General features: G+C 42.0%; 1 protein-coding gene across 1 annotated transcript in view; it reads left to right on the top strand.

Moving 5' to 3' along the window:
• The window catches only part of KNDC1 (kinase non-catalytic C-lobe domain containing 1), an 895,433-nt gene that overhangs the window by 420,597 nt on the left and 458,486 nt on the right, over positions 1-16,350 (top strand). Inside the window, exons 13-14 of the mRNA XM_069611402.1 lie at positions 7,721-7,883; positions 7,983-8,881. Coding sequence (XP_069467503.1) covers positions 7,721-7,883; positions 7,983-8,881 — 1,062 coding nt within the window. The remainder of the gene's footprint in view (positions 1-7,720; positions 7,884-7,982; positions 8,882-16,350) is intronic.

Genomic DNA, 16,350 nt, shown 5'->3' with positions numbered 1-16,350 from the left:
TATGCCAGCCATTGCAAAGGGGGCATGCCAAGCACTATAGTCCTAGGGATCAAAGACCTCTGCCCTCCCCACACTGCCTACATGGTGTTGGATGTGGGAGTACTTTGACCTGCCTTCTGGAAGCTGGTGGCTACCAGAAGAACGTGAAACTTAAGCAAAGAGGAAAGGGTCATGCCCTGGGATGGTGGCAGTGTGAAACCTCATTAATAATAATACATTCACTGAGCAAATAATTCTCCACCTGACAGTTTACAGTGCTGTCCCAGCAATTGCCACGGAACTGGTAGTGCCCCAAATTGTGCAGAATTCCTTGGAATGGTGATGAGACATGGGGGCACCCATTGCTTACATTGCCTCATGCATTTCCATATGCCTGTAAGCCAGGGTAGCTATACACCATGGAGGTTCCAGCAAACTTGGAGAGGCATGTGCTGCTCTACTTTCCTCCCCTTCCCTAGGCCACTTTGTAGGGGGCAAGAAATAAGGCACTCAATGGAGAGGGACTAGCCTCAAAGTGAGACACCCCACACAACAGGTGGAGCGGTCGTTGGAAAAGCTTGCAAACATCAGTGGGTAGCAGGACCCAGTAGCAGAGCTTGTGAAATGTGTTCAATGGCAATACTGTTTGGCTACGCCCGAGAACTTGAAGGGGTGGCAGGGCCATTTGAGAGAACTCAAGAATTGTCCACATATTTTAGAGTGGATTGCACTCAGTGGGAGAGTGTGTGAACTCTGAAGATTTGCTACACTCTGTGGAAGATTCCGAGAATGTAAAGGTTGGGGACACTCTGTTAGAGATCCTATGAACCTTTTGTAAGTGGTGCTAATCGATCGTAACCATAATAGGATTCCAAAATATTTCTGGAAAAATAGAGGGCATGTGTGTGCCAGTAAGCAACTGTTGAAGGTATCTCAGCCAAACAGCTATCCCATTCCCAAACACAGACACAAAAAAGCAACCCCTTACTACTACTTGTGTATTTGACATTTATCAGGCAATAAAACATTATCTGAGCTGGTGATTTGGCTACGGGTATACTCCATTATACCATTCATTCCATAATTTTACATATTAAAATTACTTTTCATTTTGATAAATAGCCATTGCTCAGTATGCAGCACTGCAAGGCTTGTCCTGTAACTGGTAACAGCTGCCCAAAAGGCACTAAAAACTCACTCTGACTGAACTGTTGCAGTTGAACAATTTAGCGATGTCATAATAATGTGCACAAGTGCCGCTGGCCAGACAGGCAGATCTGTTTACCAATGCTATCCTGGGTCACAACCCCATTGTGACAGGTGAATTATCTAAAGAATAGGCATCAAGAATATGTACAGTTAATGTTCTGATGTAAATTGCTGTGGGAGACCCATCTGTATTGAAGATGCCTGAATCACTGAGGACAGTGCCTAACAGCATAGCCTCACCGTAAATTGCACTCACACTGCTCACAAAGCTTGAAACAGGTGTCAGTGATGTATTTACCTGTCAAAGTCGTCATTCGTGAACTTGACATTCTCTGTGTAGTTGGCAGGTTGATGCTCTTCCTGATGCCTGCATTTTGTATCCAATTGCTTTTGAAAGCACTGCAAGAAAGACTCCTTGAACATATGCACAGTCGTTCCTCCCCTTGATGCTTACTGCAAACCCTCATCCTCTGACACATGCAGATGAAATGTGATCCCTTTTACATTGAAACTTGAGTCGGTATCCGGGCAAAGTTTTGAAAAAATAGTTTCAACAGGTAAAATCTTCGACACAAAAGTGCCGAAAACAAAAGTCTTGATTTTTTTTTTAAATATTGAAGGGTTTATTTGAATTTGGTATAGTTAAATAGGTGTTTAAAAAAAACGGGGGTTTGGGGAGGGGAACCCCCCATAAAAATAAAATAAAATTAAAGATTTAAAACTTTTTTTTCGACACTTTTGTGTCGGAACTTTTACCAGTCGAAACTTTGACTGTCAAAACAGTCACTACGAACCACTTGAGTCTAGAAAGGAAGCCATTAGATGATCAATTGTACCTTTAATTTCAACTATAAATTGATCACCACACTTAAACGAAGATCACTCACTAGATGTGCCATATCTGCATCAACTGCCAAGGAGCTGGTCTACCCCATGTTTGATAGGTTTTGCTCAAACTTGTAACCAGAGGAACAACCACACTGAGGAATGAATTGTGATGATTAACCTGCTTGGTGACCTCCTTGAAAGGTTGTAGTGCAGACATTAGATGGTGACCAATGAAACAGTGTCAACATTGCTCCATCTAGAGCCCTGCTGTCAGTGTTGTAGGTAATCTGTGATGGCATTGAACTCCTCAGCTAGCCTGTCCACCATGTGCACATTAGAGTTTTAACAGGTGGCCACTGAGGACTTTCAGTTGTGCGGTGGGCATTTGTGGCACACCTCCAGTTAGACCCGTGAATTTTGGACATGGTTTGGTCGTTTGAAATATGAGCTGACTTTCTAGGCCACAGTGACCATTTCTTACACAGGTTGGCAATTGTTTATATAGTGAATGGCCACAAGTCAAAGGATGTGAGCAAATTGTAATGTATTGGTTATTTATATAGCGCACGTGTTTCAAAGTGCTCAAAAAGGGTGGGAACACAGGGAAAAAAACAACCGTCGCTCAGAGCCCTTGAAGATCTGTGACGATAATTGTTTGCACAGGCAGAGTAAGTGCATTAAATACATTTAACAGTATGGTATATAGCAAATAGGCCTGACAGCGATTCTGCAATTTTAACAGTACAATTAGGGGTGAAGACAGGGGAGAAACAGGTGTGGTGCGTATGGATGGAGAAGTGCAGAGAGGGTCACGGGAAGGGGAGGGTCAAGTGAACCCAGTCGGTTGAGACTGGGGTGAGTGCAGACAGTGCCACTCTCTTGTGTTAATTTCTCAGTGCGTTGTGTGAGGGTGGGTTGTCGGGCCCTGAAGCAAGTGCAAGAGGACTGGTGGGGGTGCCGGGGACCAGTGAGACTCTGAGGTACACCAGGCAACCAGACGGCATGCTGTAAGGAATAGGAGGGAGATGAGGAAAGGAGAGAGAACTACGTAAGCAGGGTAAAGGGAGAAAGAAGGAAGAGGAGAAGAGGAAGGTCTTGAGGTGTTGCATGGGATGGGATGTACATTGTCTTGCCAATTCGTATGGCAGGAAGGCCGTTTGATACATTGTCTACTGCAACAAAGTCCAAAAGAATATAGCGAGGCCTTAGCTGGTGTTCCTTCACCTCCTTTACCATCTTCTGGGTGTGAAGTCTCCTGAAACTTCAGCCTTCAAATGTTTCAATGCACAATTTTGCCTGATGCTGACCTGCATTCACCTGCTGGCCTTTCCATGGCTCCCGAACCCCTCTTGGCTGGTAGAGGAAGACAAGATCACCCAGTGTTTTGTGATGGCATTGTAATCAATGCCCTGGCCACTGGTACACATGTCCAATTCAAGTCGATTTTATGGCCCACCATAGTCATAATTGTGTTGTGCGATTCTTGTACCCCTTGAGAGATCAAAAATGGCAGCCTGGGATTTCCCATGTTTGATCAGCTTTTCAATAATCTAATGGAATTCAGGGTTTTTCGTAAAGAGTGGGGCAAGAGGTCTATTGCCAACTTTATGGTCCGGTTAGGACTGAACAGGAACTATCTGTCATGTGACTTGTGATGCTATAGTCCAAGCCTAAACGCTTCTACAACACTTGAGGAAATGGGGATCAGTGCTATGTATAACAGGACTATAGAAGTAGTGTTTATCGTCTCAAGGAATAACACACTGCATTATTATCACAGGTAATTGTGCAGGCTGTTAATGGTAATGGTATGTTGCTTGTCTGATAATATGGATAGGGTGGACTTCAGATCTGTTGATGCACTTCTGATCTTTTAGTGCTGAAGCATATGGGCCCAAGTAAATATGGTACCCAATTTGTACACAACCTTTCACTGGCACATTGTTTTCTGGCAGAGTGTGCAGGACGCTAGATTCCAGTGCTGTTTATGCTGTGTGAAATACTGCCTCGCATTCGACTTCCATTGTGAGCTGTCAAACCACTGTCTTGGCTCATCTAGGCACAATGGTGCTGGCGGTTTTCTAGATTCCAAATAATGAAGTGATGTACTTTCGGATATTTGACAGGAACTCTGTTCCTCAAAGAAAATTACCACAGGTGGCAGTCCAATGTTTATTACATCTTCTGTGTCTGTGGTATAATTCTAATCTGCCTCAGTATCAATGTGTTCCAGAAGAAACACTTCATCAACATTCCATGTCATCGTCATCATTTTTATTGTATGACTTATCGGTGAATTGGGGTAGCTCTGATAAACACCTGGAATTTTCAATGTCCTCCTTCTGTCCAACTACATTGTCTTTTGTCCTTCCCTGATTTTCAATATATATAATATATATACAATCACTAGCTGAACTACCCGGCTTAGACCGGGATTTCAATTCTCAGATTTTTAAATCCCTGATCGTTAAGTCTCACTTTAGTTTATTCAGAAGTTTCATTGTTTCATTTTTTAGAAGGACACATTCTCATATCAGTAAGTATCGCTTGAGTTTCTTCTGCAGTTTCATTCCTTCATTGTTCAGCAGCAATAATTCTCTACACAGCAAGTCTTGCTTCAGGTTCTTCAGCACTTTTTTATTGTTCTATCTTAAAGCACGGTAAATCCTATCAGCTTCATGGTCTTGAGAACTTCCTCCCTCAGAATGTTGATCATGTTCCAGCTTCGATGCGTTATGATGAGCACTTCCTACAAACGACCTGTAGATGGAGGTGTAACATCAAAAAACATAATGCTGAAAAATAAAGCTGAAAAAACTAAAAGATGAATTATCTCGGGAACAGGATGACCTATTGAGCCAGAAATAGTTGCATTTTTTCGGCAATGGAATATAGAATATTTTGTGCAAAATTTATGACACCAGACCTCACCGTTCATGAGGAGTTAAGTCCCCAAGAACGCCACATACAAACCCACAAACAAACATGACTTTGTCTTATATATATTGATTATTCATTCTGCAGCTGACATAATTGAATGAACTGACAGTGCATCCTCTCCTATTGGTCTCATTGAGCATTGTGATGTACCCCAGAACAACTTTTGATGGACATGTGTGGAAAATGAGTTGGGTGATACCTTCAATTGTTCATGTATAATTCTGGCATCCCCAGGGCACACAGTAAGTGCTGCTGCACATGTGAAATGATCAAAGCAGCTCATATCTACTGCCCCAGGATCATTAGTCTACTGATATGTTTCCATTACAATGTGCTTCACTCACTGACTGGTGTTTCACTCACCTCAATGAATCTCCCCTGCTTTCTTGCACACAAATCACAACAGTGTTAGCATTGCAAAAGCTGCCCTGAGAGATTCTCTGTTCCCATTGCTCCTCATCCTTCGCAGTGTCACTGGGTGGCATTAGTCTCATCCACTCAACTCGAGAGATGGGCACTGGCATGTCTATCATCTACCTCTGTGAATGTCTGCTACGTTTCTCTCACAAAAATCTTTTGAAGGTCATTCTCACACTGTCTGTTATCAGGGATTCTTTGCTCCTACCAATGGTCATTTTATGGCATGTGTCTCATCCACTCACTTGAAGAGATAGGCAATGATTGGTGTATCAACTGCAAATATGAGTCATGCACAAGTGTCCCCCAGGTGTCACCAAATGGCACTTGTCCTGTCCACACACTTCAAGAGACAGACTCTGATGGGTGTATCATCGACCTTCCTAATATTTGATACAAATTCAATGTTCTAGCAGTATCCAAGCCTACATGGCAAGTAAAGAGGCACTATGTTGTGTTTTACAATGCAGAGGTATCTGAGTTCAGGGATGTTATCCTGGTGCAAAGTGTTTTTTGCTTAGTCCAGTACAATAAGTAGCACCAGGATGCATTTTTGAGTATTACTTAGTAAGTTCCACTACTGAGTATAAGCTGAATTTATGTTGTCAGGTGGGAAAACTGGTACATGCTCAATGCAACAATGGCCAAGCTGTGTGTTGTAATTCCAGTCATCTGATGATATGTGTTGTTGCTGGTCCAGTGGAATAAGCAGCACCAAAAGACATTTATGCACACTTTTACAATTAAAGTTTTCTGGGCATGGTGTTCCATAGGTTAGTACTCATAACAGAAATAATTGTTCCTACTTTCCAGTGATTTGGGCTGCCTCACTGGATTGTACTTGACATAAGGGATACATTGCTTTCTTATTTCTTTGGAGACCCTGCTGGGGGCGGCAGGGTGTCTAATTCAGAGGGTTTTGTATTAGATTCTAGTTGTGACAGGGAACAAAAGCAGAATCTGGTGAATCGGGTGCTGTTAAGGTATAGAAGGGAACTCTGAGTTTAGTTTTGATAAAAAAGGTATTGTGTAAATTAGAGGTGTGATGGATGTAATGGAAATACATTTAGTCATGGTAAGTGTGCCCATTTATATATTGGTAGATGTGGAAAAGAAAAAACAACTATAGGAATACAAACATTTGGATCCAGTAATATCGCTCAGCTCGTTGAATATCTTACCTCAGAGATATTTATGCTACATGCACATACAGTTTAGAATTCTGATTTTTCAGCTTCAGCCCTTCATGCATTCCAGTTTGTAAATTTAGTACCATTACATTGGTTAGTAATGATACTTTCAATTATTATCACAGTGCTTACAAGTAGGGGGGAATTAAACACAAAATCTATATATATTAAAGTCAAAAAATGTCTGTGGGTTTGTGGTGGAATTTGTGGGTTTGTGCTTGGCAAGGCGTTGTTCCTTATGCAATTCCACACCGTTTCACCAATCTGCACCAAATGTTGCATGGTTACCTATTAGGACTCTTCGGACAATACTGACTACTTGACATCTGGACACCCCACCCTTTCCCTGGATTTTGTCAAAAGTCAAAAGTTGTTTGTGGGTTTGTGGCTTGGCTAAGAGTTGTTCCTCATACAATTCCACACCGTTTCATCAATCTGCACCAAATTCTGCATGCTTGCCTGTTAGGAACATGTTCGCCGGGAAGGGAAACAAAAAATGTTGTTTTTCAGCAAATCTCGACATGAGGAACAAAACTCAAGGTCCCTTTTCAAGGCTTTAGGATGCACAATTTCCAAATGATTTGCAACGAAGTGCACCGCTACGAACTGCACCAAGCCAGGGTGAGGACACAGGTGGGAAGAGAGCACAGAACGTCCCAGTATGCAGCAGCACTCCAACTCTCACCTCCCCCCAACGTCTGCTCTGGGGAATGTCAGCCAGCCTCACGCACCCATTCTCACTGCGGTTTTCTTCAGGTTGCAAGGCACATCAAGCGATAAGCGAATCAGAACAGCAACCTACATGATCAGTGTTATTATGTCTGTCCACAGAACCCGTTCGGAGAATGGGTACTTCTGCTAGTATTATATAAAAATGATAATATTTTTTATTAGATGCAAGGTGTGTTTTTCCATACCAGCTCCCCCTACAAAGGGGAAGGCACTTCCTACTTCTGGGTACTTAGACATAATTTGGAAAAGAAATCAGACAAGTAGTAACAGACAGCTATGGAGTAGATAATCAAAGAAGATTTGCGCAAAAGCTGAACAATGCAGATATGTGTCATGTTGAAAGAACCACGGTTGAATCCCACATTATGACTGTAGTCTTTTTTAAAGCATGCTTAATTGTTCAACACATATTCTTTTCTCTACAGGATTTGTGCCTATCTCTAGTGAAAGAAAGCTGACAGCTGTAAAAGGGCCTGTCCCTTGCCAACCGTCTACACACAAAGAAACGTTTAATCTACCAGTCGCATTTACATCTTCAGCAACATACTTTAAACCAATCATCCTTAAGCAGAATACAGATAACTCCAGGTAATAGTGCATATATGTTTTCTACATGAAGGATACATTTTAAGGTGCATCATTCAGTGTCTTTTAAAGTAAACATATATTCTGATTCATTTGTTAAAGGAACAAAAATATATGTGGAGCACCATCGTCAGCCCAGCCATCTTGTAATGGAAATGGTGAACGGATTGTGGCCAATAGAGAATCAATAACTTTAGATGACATTGAAATGCATGCAGCTAATGAACATATCTCGAGCAGGTGTCCTCTAACACCAGAGGGCGTAAAGTCCAGTAAATGTCTTCCAAGCAACGCTTTCACTACGTCCCCGGAGAGACTGCATTTGAACAACTCAGTTTCATCCACCACCCAGTCTATCGCAACGTCCTATTATGCATCTGATCTGAAGGAAACTGTTTCATCGACAGCCTCTTCAAGTTCCTCAGCTTGTTCCTTACTGCCTTCTTCACCACTTGGTAATAACTTCTTTATTAAACAAGATACAAAAGCTGGAGTTTTTAAACATGCGCCCATGCAGCTGGAGATACCAGATCAAATTCCTAGCCTCCATCTTCCAGCAGAAGAAGCATGTGATTGTCTTCATAAACCACATGGACACGTCCCTGGCACCTTAGTAGAAGATCTATTTGATGTTACTACCCACAATAGTACTTGCAAGCTCAACAACTGTGATCAAAACCAGCACAAAGACATCAATTCCTTGAATGTTATTGATAGTAATGAATTTCCAAATGTTCCACTGGCTGCTCCTTCTCAGCACAGGATAGGCAACTGCCAGGAAACTAAGGATTTTGAGAAGGAATCCTACAGTGCTTCATTTTTAACCTGCTCACCGGGTGCTTCTGTGGATGCAACTTCAACCTGTTTCATTGCTTTGGATTCTTCATCAACACAACAAAAAAGAACACTTTGCCCTTCTTTGGAAAGAGTAGTACATTGTATACAAGACGAGTTTGCATTTGATGGCTATCTTGAGAATGGAGTGGAAGATCTTGCTATGGGTATGTACACCTTTGAAAATAAAACAGTTACAAAGAGAGAGTTTGACTGTAGGAGCTGCATGTATGCAAAAATATATTACTGTTGGCCAATTATTTGTTAGGGTGAAAATCATTTAAATACCAAGTTGCACAGAAAGCTAATGCACTGATTATTTTTGTGGAAAGAAGACGAACAGCAATGATGTCATCGTAAATAACATCCAATCATAAAAGGATGAGGGAATACATTGAGGTTTACATCATTTCAGAAGTAGAATTAGACATGGCACAAAAATGTATGTTTGTATTGTAGCCTGCCAATAAAGATCTACTCCAAAAGAAAAATATTGTGGCCAGAGTAGCCTCGCTGTCATGTGCTCACGGAATAAGTGCAAACAAATGCACCGTAATCAATTAATACAACTAAAAACCAGGAACAAAAAAGAAATGTGACGCTTCTTCTATGTACAATAGACAATTGTATTACATGATGCCAATTCTGATCATGATCATCTACTCCACCATTTGTATCAACCATAGCACTCAATCTCCCTTACTCTTGGTACACCACCCTGCAATCTAATTCCCTCTAATGTTATAGTTCCACAACACTATTCTGGACAAGAAACAGGAGATATGATCACAACTCAAATATATTTAAATTAAGGACACATGGCAAATGTGGTGCCCATCTTTATGCTGAGGATATCACCACAGTGTCACACAATTAAAGACAGCAGGTCTACAAAAACAAAAATGACCTGCCTCCATTTATCTCACTATTTCTCACACACAAACATCCCTTTACATAATCAATTTTACATCTATATTAAGTTCTAAATTACAATAGGTCTACTAAATTCACTTTGGTTGCTTTTCAGCCACTAGTTCAGCACTAATTTCTAGCACTTTCCCAGAAGAATTCAAAACCTCCTACTTCAAGCCCTTGCTCAGAAAGTTCACACTCGACACCCTTGTCCCAAACAATTACAGACACATCTCATACAACGTGGTTTATAGCTAAACTAACTGACCAAGGAGCATACTCACAACTACGCCAGTTCAAAGAATCCAACCAGATCCTCAACCCCGTCCAAACCAGCTTCAGACCACTACAAGGTACTGAATCGTGCCTAGTCTCTATCTGGGATGATCTCAAAAGACACTCTGACTCAGAGGGATGTGCTGCCCTAATCCTACTATAACTCTCGGCAACCTTTGACACCATTGACCACTCCACAGTCACAGACACACTTCACTGCCTCAGCATCAGGTACACAGCTCTAAAGTGGATATCCTTCTTTCTCTCCAACAAATCCCAAATAGTACACTTGCTTCCTTTCTCCGCAACCCCCAACTCAGTCGCCCATGCAGTGCTGCAGGGTGCCTCTCTCTCCCTGCTGCTCTTTTTCCTCAACCTAAGACCTTTTCCCACACTCATTCGATCCCATGGCCTGTGCTGCTATACTTACGCAGACGACACCAAAATAATTTTAAACATCCCCAAAGAATCCCCCACCACCTTCCATCGATCTTGCCACATGCCTCTCAAAAATTGAACAAAGGATAAATGTCAACCACCTTGTTCTCAACACAGGCAAAACTGAGATCATGCTCTATGAGAAGACCTCCCTCTTCCCCCAACCTACCCCATGGCCGCTCTCTCTAGGCCTGCTGCCCACCACCTCCAACACAGCATAAAGCTTTAGATGCATTAGGGACCCTATCCCATCACATCAACCATTTGACAAAATGCTGCAACCAACAGATTTGCATTCTGCTTTGCCTCTTTCACTACCTGTCCTCCCCTCTAGAGTCTCTGCGATTATGGCTATCAATCTTTCATGCTTAGACTATGCCAATGCCCTTTACCTGGGATCTTCTGCATCACTGCTAAGAAAACTCCAATGGGTACAAAACACAGCCGCAAGTCTCCTCCTAGCACTAGTCCTTAGAGAACACATCTCACTCACACTCTGTGTCCTTCACTGGCTTCGAATAGGGCGATTATCTCCCTTCAAGGCAATGTGCATCTCCCACTGAGCACGCCACAACACAGGACCAGCATAAACATACACGATACAGGTCTAACAGAAACCTCAGATCACACGCATCACTTCTGCTCATCAGTCCAGTAACAAAGGCAACACAAATACGGAGGAATATGGGGCTCCTCTTTCTCAGTCCTAGCACTCACCATCTAGAACTCAAATCCATTACCCATCTGTCGCATATATCACTTCCCCTTCAGGAAGGGAGATTTTCATTACTGCCTGCTTGCATGTTTTATCTTCAAAAAGCCATTCCTATTATCATCTATGGCAGCCAAACATAAATTATGGACAAGGTAGTCAGATGGGAAATTTTAGAAGGCATATATTGGCAAACTATTTTTCCAGTTCCCGCAAGTACTCCAATTGCCCTAATTCGTTATGAAATGGGATTAGTCTCTCTACAAGTAGCTGTCTCTTGGTCAATGATAGCACTTTATAAGAAAGGTCACTTATCTACAAAATTATCAAAAAACCTTTTTCCTGTAATAAAAAAATCTATTAGTGAGCCTGGTCAAAAATCTGCTAACGAAATAGAAAAAGCATTGTGAAGGAATCCTTCAGGAGGCTGACATTTCCATGGAACATTTAATACAATTCCCTGATAAAGCAAAAGTGAAGCTACATAGGAAAGACTGGATTGTTACAGGTGAAAGATGTTCCCGCTACCATGCTTTTAGAGCAGGTTCCTTTCTAATTAAAGCACTAAACGAGGCACCCCTGTACATTCAAACCTTTCCTGATCGGACATATGCAACCCATTTTTACATTTTCGATTTATTCTCTTACCAACAAAATCTAAAATTGCACTATACTCCAAAGAATCTGGCCTATCCATTTCATGTAGATTTTGTAAATTACCTCATAAACAAGAGACTACTGCTCATCTAATCATTGAATGCAAAGGTCTAATTGAACTGAGGAAAAGCTATTTTTTGAAATATTTTAAAGAGAGAGCTATGTTAACTAAAGATCAAATGTGGAATTAGGTCTTTAACACTTCTAGTACTGCCTTGATCATTGCCACTGTGAACTTCTTTTTTTAAACTGAATTTATAACGGGTATTTTATTCATAGCCTTTTGCACAGATTTCTTAAGATGTTTTAATCAAAATTTTAGAAATTTTTATTGTTACTATTGCCTTAGGTCACGATGGAAATCTCACTTACTCTTCGGTTTTTAAAGCACAGTCTATCAGGTTCTAGGTGATACTTCTCTGACTAATATTACTGTCTTATGGTATGAACATTACTTTCTGAGAGGGACTGTAATGTAAATTGTATAACCCTCTGTTAATTATTAATTAATGTATCTTATGAGTGTTAGTACTATCAGATTTAAAACCTATCAACTTTAATGTTATTCTGTTTATTGATGGTGTCCAGAACTTGATTCTCTCCAAGTCATGATAGGAAGATTGTAAAAATGGATTAATACAGTTTTTAAGGGCATGGTTTGTGGTGGTGAACCTGATGCTAGGAGGTTTATGTTGAGATTTATTTTATACATTAATACAAAGCGGATTGTAAATTATTTTTTTTAAAGATGTTTGAAGTTGATGTATCTGTAATTGAAAAAGTTGCATGTCAACTAAATCAATTTTTCAATAAATAAAAAAAAATAGAAAACAGATGAGACCTATGCTAAATTCTGACCAGCCGTTCACATAATCTCTCCCTTCTGACTATACGACTCCCTTGAAAATTTGTCACACCACCCATTTTCTTATCTGATAATTTTGGGTTGCTGCTAGGGACTTAGCACTTTCATGATGGCTGAAAATGCACACACACATTTTAGAAATCCTATCATCAACTCTTACATCTCCAAAGGGTGTTGATCTCCACAGCGATTCAAGGCCATACCAATAACACTAGCCAGGCACTATACAAATGCCACATAACATATAACATAACATTAAATAATTTCCAAATTACACATTAAGTTACATTTGCAAGTCATGCAATAGCTTTGCTATCCCCAATGACACCAATACCTACTATAATCAAATAACTATTTCAGAATGCATACTCCTTTATAGGGGACCTGGGTGGACACTGTCCTGGCGTATTTGGCACCAGGCTCATGAACAAAAGTAAACAAGAACATCCATTTAACACCAAAAAGCTTTTATTATGGACATAGCACTTCAGATGCATTAACCTTAAACATTCCATACATTAAGCAGCCCGAAGTGTATTATTGGGTGTGGCTGCTAATGGATTGCCTTTGCACGTGCTCACTTTCTAGGAGTGGCAGGCTGTGGCTGGTAAGCCAGCCCTAATGGGCGTGCACACAATCTCAGCTATATAAACTGCCCCGATCCTCAAGACAGACTCTTTGCGTCATTCTGCACTTGCAAGCAGCGTAACACTCACCGTCGCCTGCGGTCAGACTTACCTTTGAAGATCCTGCTTCCTGGACATCCTGCTTCCTGCCAGCATACTTACCAACTAGGGGAAGGTGTTTTTACCTGTACATCTCTTCGGTGAACCAAGTATTCATCTTTACACTTTCCGGAACGCCGTATTCTTCATCTTGGCACCGCAGCACAACACGCTCTATCGTCGACAGCAGCGCATGCAAGGAAAAACAGAAGACAAGGTTAGACATCGAAAAAACAGTCAGTTTAAGGTTGCGCTTCACCATACTTTGCGCTTTTCCTTAAACCATCACTTACCTGCTGTCGAACATTACAGTAGCATCCATCTTCCATCCGGCCGCGTCTAGCGTCTCACAGCTGCATTGAGGCCACATTTCCATCTATGGGAAGAAAACAGAAGAGAAACATTATTGCAGGCATAAATAGGAGCAACATATAAAGACATTAAAAAGAATGAACAGCATCACAAGAGCTCAAGAAAGACTAACCAATCATAATGAGAAGCATAGTCGCAACTGGACTGGACTAATCCTTATCAGGGATCAGTGAAAGAACTAGATCCCATTTGATGCACCCCTGCCAGAAGTAGCAGGATGGAGAGCTTATCTTCCATAATTCACAGGTGAGCTTTATGGGCCGGCGTATGCTCACAGAAACCGTACTTTGGGGTGAAGGGTTCGAGAGGTACAACAATCACAGATTGGCAAACTCACACACTCTTATCTCCACGCAGGAGCAGTGCCACCACGTATCACCACTCACAGCTTTTCTACTGAGGGAGAGGCCTGAAGGGGGTGATTCAAGTTCAGGGGGGGCTACAACTGTGCCCCAATACCTCCGCAGAGACCGGGTGAGTGCAACAGAACGCAAAGCCTCTAATACTCTCTGCCTGGGAGTTATGGAAACTTCAGAAACAGATCAGTTAGCCCTCTTACTAGGAGAATTATGGGCTGAAGTACATGCTTCAAGACAGGAAACCAATGCATTACGGAGGGATCTTATTGTAACTCGAGAAAGAACTGACGAATTGGCAAGACAAATACTACAAGTAGAAGCAGGACAGGTTTCACTTCCTGGAGTGACACATTCTTCTCATTCTTCCACAGCACAACAATCAACACCGGTTCAGGTGGTTCTTCCAGGAGCAGTGCCTCTAACCCCTCCCGAATGCTTCATTGGCGACCCAAACAAGTTTGCTGTATTTATGAACCAATGTCGCCTTCATTTCTTGTGCAGACCAGGAGCCTTTCCTAATGACCAAGCCAAAGTGGCGTTTGTACTCTCGTATTTAGGGGGTAGTGCGGCGGACTGGTCTATTCCTTTGGTAAATCAAGATGACCCTTTACTCTGGAACTTTTGGAATTTCCAACATGAGATGGAGATATTGTTTGCCCGTCATACTCAAGGACAAGCTCTGGACAACAAGTTGTTGTCACTCAGACAAGGGAGTAAAGATCTATTAACCTATATTGCAACCTTCAATCGTCTCATAGCCCAGACCAACTGGCCAGAAGAGAAGAGGACTACACTCTTTTACTGAGGGTTACGTGGAGAACATAAGGATGTGTTGGCGCAAGAGGTGTATCCCCCTGAGAGGTGGGCGGACTACAAAGACCTGATGGTACAACTCGATCATAGGTTGCAGAATCGGAAAATGATCGAGCTAGATCAGAGGGACGGTCAGTTTACGTACAAACTCGTGAGAATCAGACTAAACCACATGAACATTCTGAGCCAATGCAAATTTGTGGATTACGAAGTCCCCTTACCAAAGTAGAAAGGGAAAAACGAAGACAACAACAGCTTTGCTTATATTGTGGACAAGCAGGTCACTTCCTCCCTGACTGCCCGGTAAAACCACCCAAGAAAATGGTTGGGGCAACAGACAAAACTGATGAAGAAGAAGAACAGAACTCAGGAAACGCCAATGCCCGGCAAGTGTAGGGGTCTGCTTGTCGAGCATGAAAAAGGAATCCGTACAGACCTCACATCTAGTCCTTCCAGTGCTTTTGGTGAATCACAAGCAACCATCAAAATGCATGCCTTGGAGGCATATATTGATTGTGGAGCTGTGGGTAACTACATTGACCAAGATGTGGCTATCCGAATAGGCCTCCTCTCCGACAGAAGCAGAAATTGGAAAACGTCACTGGTTCTCAGCTATCATCCGGCCCGGTGACACATTACACTGAGAAAGTCAAGCTTCTGTATCAGGATGGGCATCAAGAGGACATTACTTTCGATCTCATCGGTGCTCCTCAGTTCCAGATGATATTGGGAATGCCCTGGCTGGAGACCCACAATCCTAGGATCGACTGGCGAAAAAAAATGAGTTTCGTCATTTCCTCATGATTGTGCCGACACATGTTACAAAAAAAATGACACCAATCTGAAACCGAAGAAAGGAATCGTATTGGGCCTCATTAGCTCTTTACCGCTTGAATACCTAGATTACCAGGATGCCTTCAAAAAAGAGCAAGCCAACGTTCTGCCCCCGCACAGTCTCTACAATTGTGAAATAGATCTTGTACCCGGAGCGCAGATCCCTTGCAGCCGAATTTACGCTCTGACAGAACAGGAAAATCTGCATCTTAGAACTTACCTGGATCAGTACCTGGCGAACGGAATTCATTCACCCATCCAAGTGTCCTGCCTCCTTGCCCTTATTCTTCATGCCTAAAAATCGACTATAGAGCCATCAATCAGATCACAGTAAAAAATTGATATCCTTTACCACTAATACCAGAGCTCCTGGACCAAGTGAAGCATTCTCAAATCTACACAAAACTGTATTTAAGAGGAGCATACCATCTTGTAAGAGTAAAAGAGGGAGATGAGTGGAAAACAGCCTTCCGCACGAAGTACGGCCTCTTTGAATACCAGGTCACGCCCTTTGGGCTATGCAATGCCACTGCGGCGTTCCAATTCTTTATGAATGGTGTACTCTGTGAACTACTGGGCGTTTACGCTCTTGTTTACATTGACAACATTCTTATCTACCCAAATTCCATGGAACAACATGTAGGCCATGTCTGGGCAGTCTTAGAGAAGCTTC

Source organism: Ambystoma mexicanum, chromosome 8 (genome assembly GCF_040938575.1).
Source record: "Ambystoma mexicanum isolate Mex_15411 chromosome 8, UKY_AmexF1_1, whole genome shotgun sequence".
NCBI lineage: Eukaryota > Metazoa > Chordata > Amphibia > Caudata > Ambystomatidae > Ambystoma > Ambystoma mexicanum.
This window is presented reverse-complemented; position numbering and strand designations above follow the sequence as displayed.